General features: G+C 42.9%; 1 protein-coding gene across 1 annotated transcript in view; it reads right to left on the reverse strand.

Annotated features, from left to right (window-relative positions):
- Nucleotides 1-4,544, reverse strand: part of LOC103607547 — a 56,587-nt gene that overhangs the window by 42,346 nt on the left and 9,697 nt on the right. The window contains 2 exon segments of the mRNA XM_008592038.1: nucleotides 532-648; nucleotides 2,846-3,013. Coding sequence (XP_008590260.1) covers nucleotides 532-648; nucleotides 2,846-3,013 — 285 coding nt within the window.

Here is a 4,544-nt window from a genome sequence, read left to right on the forward strand (position 1 = left end):
ACATCCTGGCCAGGACCCACATGACAGCGAGGCAGGGAAAGCTGCTGAGAGAGCCTTAAAGAAATAAAAGGGGTGTGAGTGAAGCAATTAGGTAAAGAGAATATAAACAAGCAGAAAATTAATCTACTGCCAGAACTAACGGGACCCTGCTGCAGGAGAGCGAGCAACTATCTCCCACATTACTAAACAGCAGTAACTCCTTGAAGAGAACAGGACCTGCAGGCAGAGTTAAGGCACGGACTTCCCTGGGGACCTGGGAATGTTGAGCAGCAGTGCTCGTATTTCCTGGTCTGATGCCTGCCTTCACCTAAAGACCTAGGGGAAAAAGCTTGCTGCTCTTTTGGCTTGCAGAAAAAGTGACTGACTTGGATGAAAGAAGTGTGGGAGTCTCAAAGACCCTCTAATCTAGACCTCTCCTGAGCTGAGGCCCAGGATACCAAGAGAGCCCTCACCTTGGCTGCTGCTCCATGCTCTGTCCACTACCTGATGGAGTTGGACCACAGAGAGGAAGGGTCTGCAGCTGAACAGTACCTTGAAACCCATGGGCCAGTGCATGAGGTAGAGGTCCAAGTAATACAACTTAAAGGACTTCAGACTCTCACGGCATGCTGTTTTCACCAAGGAACTCTCATGGCAGGTGCACCACAGCTACAAATGAGAGGGAGACCACTGTCACACAGGCCACAATCCAGAGCTAACTGCATCCGCTCCTTAGTCCCGCAAAGCCACTATCCTGGATCAAAGCATCCAAGATAAAATGACACCAAATACCATATGACAGGTTCTGAGGGCTGGACAGCAATATTATCCTCAGAACAGTTCCAGAACTCCCTCAGGGAGAAATCTCCAAAACTGGGCTCCTTCTGCCTGACTCCTACTCAGGGGACATTCCGGACATCAAGAGATATTTGGCAGAAGGGCCAGAGATGATCTGGATCCACTGGGACTAAAAAGAAGTACATGCATTCAGAAAGGTCATGAGGAAAAACCAGAAGAATTTCTATATTGTGTTTCTCACATATACAGTCTCCATGCTAAAGGTTCTGTGTTACTAAGGTGTCAGAAACATGCAGGTCGAAGTAGGTACATACAGTGCCTTACATTTATTTAGCATTTCCTCCCACACTTCCCATTAAGTAGAAAAATTTGTAATTGTTTTCCCTATCATTTCCCCCCAATATGCCTCTGTTAACTCTGACAGAAGCTAATGTGAAGGCTCCAAACAAATGACAAGTACAGTGTGTTACCAAAATTAAGAAAAAACATAAAAACCGGAAGCATATACATCACATTATTAACAGTATTTGTCTCTAGGTGGTGAGTACACAAGTGATTTACTTACTTATAACTGCATTTGTATGCATTTCCAAATTTTCAAAGTAATGCACATACTTCCACTGCTGGCTGTGATCCACTCGGAAGCAGTTTGTCCCCACATTACAGGGCAAATCTTGAAAGTTCACAGTTGCCCATCTCCCCACCTTGAGTACTCAGAAGAAATTCTGCTTCCTCGGGCAAGCACACACCAAGGTTCCTCTGTTACCAACCATCTGCTCTTGTTTAGACAGCACAGATGAGTGACAAAAACTAATTAAACAAAAGGGAAATCAGCTATGGAAACAGCATTGATTGAATCTTGGAGTTATAACATTTTAGACCTGGTAAATACTCAGGAGATTATCAAATCCAAAGTCACTTTTCAAATGACACAGATGTGACCCTAAGCCACCGAACCACAAGTACTCATAGCTCCTGAACAACAGCCAGAACTTAAACCCCTCACACCTGATCTCATGGCCTCAATGTTGTGCTGCAGTTGAAAGCCAAGGCCTCCTTTAATTCCTCCCTGTCTTGGTCTATGCCCTGTACTTTCCATAGACAGAGCTTGCCTCTAGCTCTGCTTCACGTGTGTGTCCTCTGCTCCATCCCTCCCCTGAGCTGGCTCAGGCCGTCATCGTCTCCTGCCTGTGTTGCTGTGATGTCTCCTAAATGGCCTCCTGCTTCTGTCTGAAATGCGTGCTCCTGTCTGCTGCTGCACATACAACATGAGTCTTGCTTACATAGAATGTAAGCCACCCTACTTAAAACCTAGCAGTTTTTCTCTGTCTCTAGGGAAAAGCCCAACCTCTTTACATGGCACACCAAGACTTTCATGGCATGGCCCCTGTCCACCTCTCCTGGCTCACTTCTCATTACTCTCTTGGGCCTCATGCTGTGCAATCCAGGAGGAGCCAGCTTCTTACAGGTCCCAGCCCCTGCTGTGCTGGTGCATGCCTTGTGCTGTACTCAACGTGCCCCCTCTGTGTGTAATGCCATCCCCAGCTCTGCCACCTGCTCCACTCTCAGGGTCTCTTAGCTCAGTTGGTTAGGGCACAGCCTTATAACACCAATGTCAAGCTTTTGGTTCCCCATACCAGCCAGCCACAGGAAAAAAAAAAAAAGAAAAAGAAAAACAATCACCCCAGGTAATTATGAGTTTGGGAATCAGTGTGCAGACAGAGTTCAGAAGGACTGAGACTCACCACTGGAGCCAAAATGTCAATCACTTAATCAATTTTTGTTTTAAGAATGTGTTGTTACTTGGGGGGGCGGGGGTGGAGAGGATCTCGTGCACTCTCACGTGAATGACCAAATAAATAATATGAAGCAAATGAACCTACACACAAGGTAACTCAGCATGTTTGTGAAGCTGTAAAAGTTCTTCTTAGCTCTGGCTCACATATGAAAGAGTCATCAACCCCAATAAGGAAACTGGAAAATCCTCCACACTATGCCAGTTTAGTGCTCTGGTTACCCAATCCTTGAGTGGCTGAGACCCTGCTGTCCTTGTTGCTGAGAAGCCTACCTTACTGACAATGAAGAGATCCTTCCATCTCACGATGCCCTCATTGATGTTGGAATGAATCCCTGCTCCAACCTGACTCTCGTTGTGGTATAAATAAGCGCAGTCGAAGTGTCAGTACCCAGCATCGATGGCCACCTTCACCGCGTCCGTCACTTCTCCTGGAGAGGCCTGTGAGACCAACAAAACAGAAATACTCCTCTCATAATCAGGGGAACCAATTTCCCCCTTTTCAGTGGAGAAATGCAGCCAAATATTACATAAAAAATTAAGTCACTTAATTGGTACTAGTCAGAGTCAGAAAGGAATTTATAGATAATCTATGCTTCAACTCCTTTACTTATTTTGGGGAAAACTATAGATACTTGTATTAGTCCATTTCTGTTGCTTATAACAAAATACCTGATACTGAGTCATTTATAAGAAAACAAAATATGTTGCTTACAGTTTCAGAGGCTGGGAAGTCCAAAGTCCAAGGAACACAGCTAGTGAAAACCTTGGTGGTGGCGACAGTGACCCAGTGGTCCCACATGGCAGAAAATGGCAGAGCAGAGAGAAACTAACCTCTCATGTGCTGTCCTTTTAAAGCCCTCAGAACCACACATCTGATCACTATTATTAATCCATTCACTACAGCATGGTCCTACAATCCAATCACCTCTTTGAGGCCCCACCTATCAATTACCATAATAGGACTTCTCACCATCTTAACAATTGCAGTGGGATCAAGCTACTAATAGATGAAACTTGGGGACACAATTGATATCAGTATTTTGAGTGCCCACAGAGAACTGAGCTCAATGTTGTGCTTCCTGAATGATCACAGGGATAAATGAATGTAGAATGAATAATAATAACTCAGATACAGAAAAGTATAAGGCCCATCCTGTGCCCTCAGAAGCCAGACAGTCTAATTGCAAAGGTAAGCAGGTGTGCACTTGCAAAAAGGTAATCCATCAAACATAGGAGCATGTTCCGAAACCCAAATGAACAGTATGCATGCTATAAGCAAATGGAAGTTCAGTAAAGAGAAATCACCATAAATTGGGCTCAAGCAAGGGAAGGGACTAGAACCAGGGGAAGATCATGGGGAAGGCTCACAATCTCATTAAACTGAAGATTCTTAAATAGTTTATTGGTCACAAAGTACTTTCTCAGTTGAACTCATGGTAACCCTATGAGATATATGAGTATAATTATCTTCAATTAACAGGCAACAGTTTCAGAGTAGCTGAAAGCTAATGAACAAAGTATCCATCTTAAGTTAGAAAAAGAACAACCCAAGGAATTAAAAGGAAAAAGGAAAGGAAAGTAAGAATGAGATCAATAAAATAGGAAACAAACATGTAAGAGAGGAGCTCAACAAAGAAATTAGTTCTTTGAAAAATCTTAAAATACACAAGCTTCTGGAGAGATTGATCAAGATGAAGACCATTTTTTTAAAAAATAATGTGAATGAAAAACAGGACATGGAGATAAAATATATTAAAAAATTCTGATAACCACATGCCAACAATTTGGAAAAATGAGATTGAATAGAAAGATTCCTAGAAAAATTTAACTAACTCAGGAAGAAATAAAGCTGAATAGTTCTGTAATTATCAAAGAAATGAAATTAGAAAGAAAGAGAGAGAGAGAAAAAAAAAAACAACAACACAAAACCAAAACCCTCCTAGGAGAATTCTACAAAATTTTCAAGAAG

Source organism: Galeopterus variegatus, unplaced genomic scaffold (genome assembly GCF_000696425.1).
Source record: "Galeopterus variegatus unplaced genomic scaffold, G_variegatus-3.0.2 Scaffold7524, whole genome shotgun sequence".
Lineage (NCBI taxonomy): Eukaryota > Metazoa > Chordata > Mammalia > Dermoptera > Cynocephalidae > Galeopterus > Galeopterus variegatus.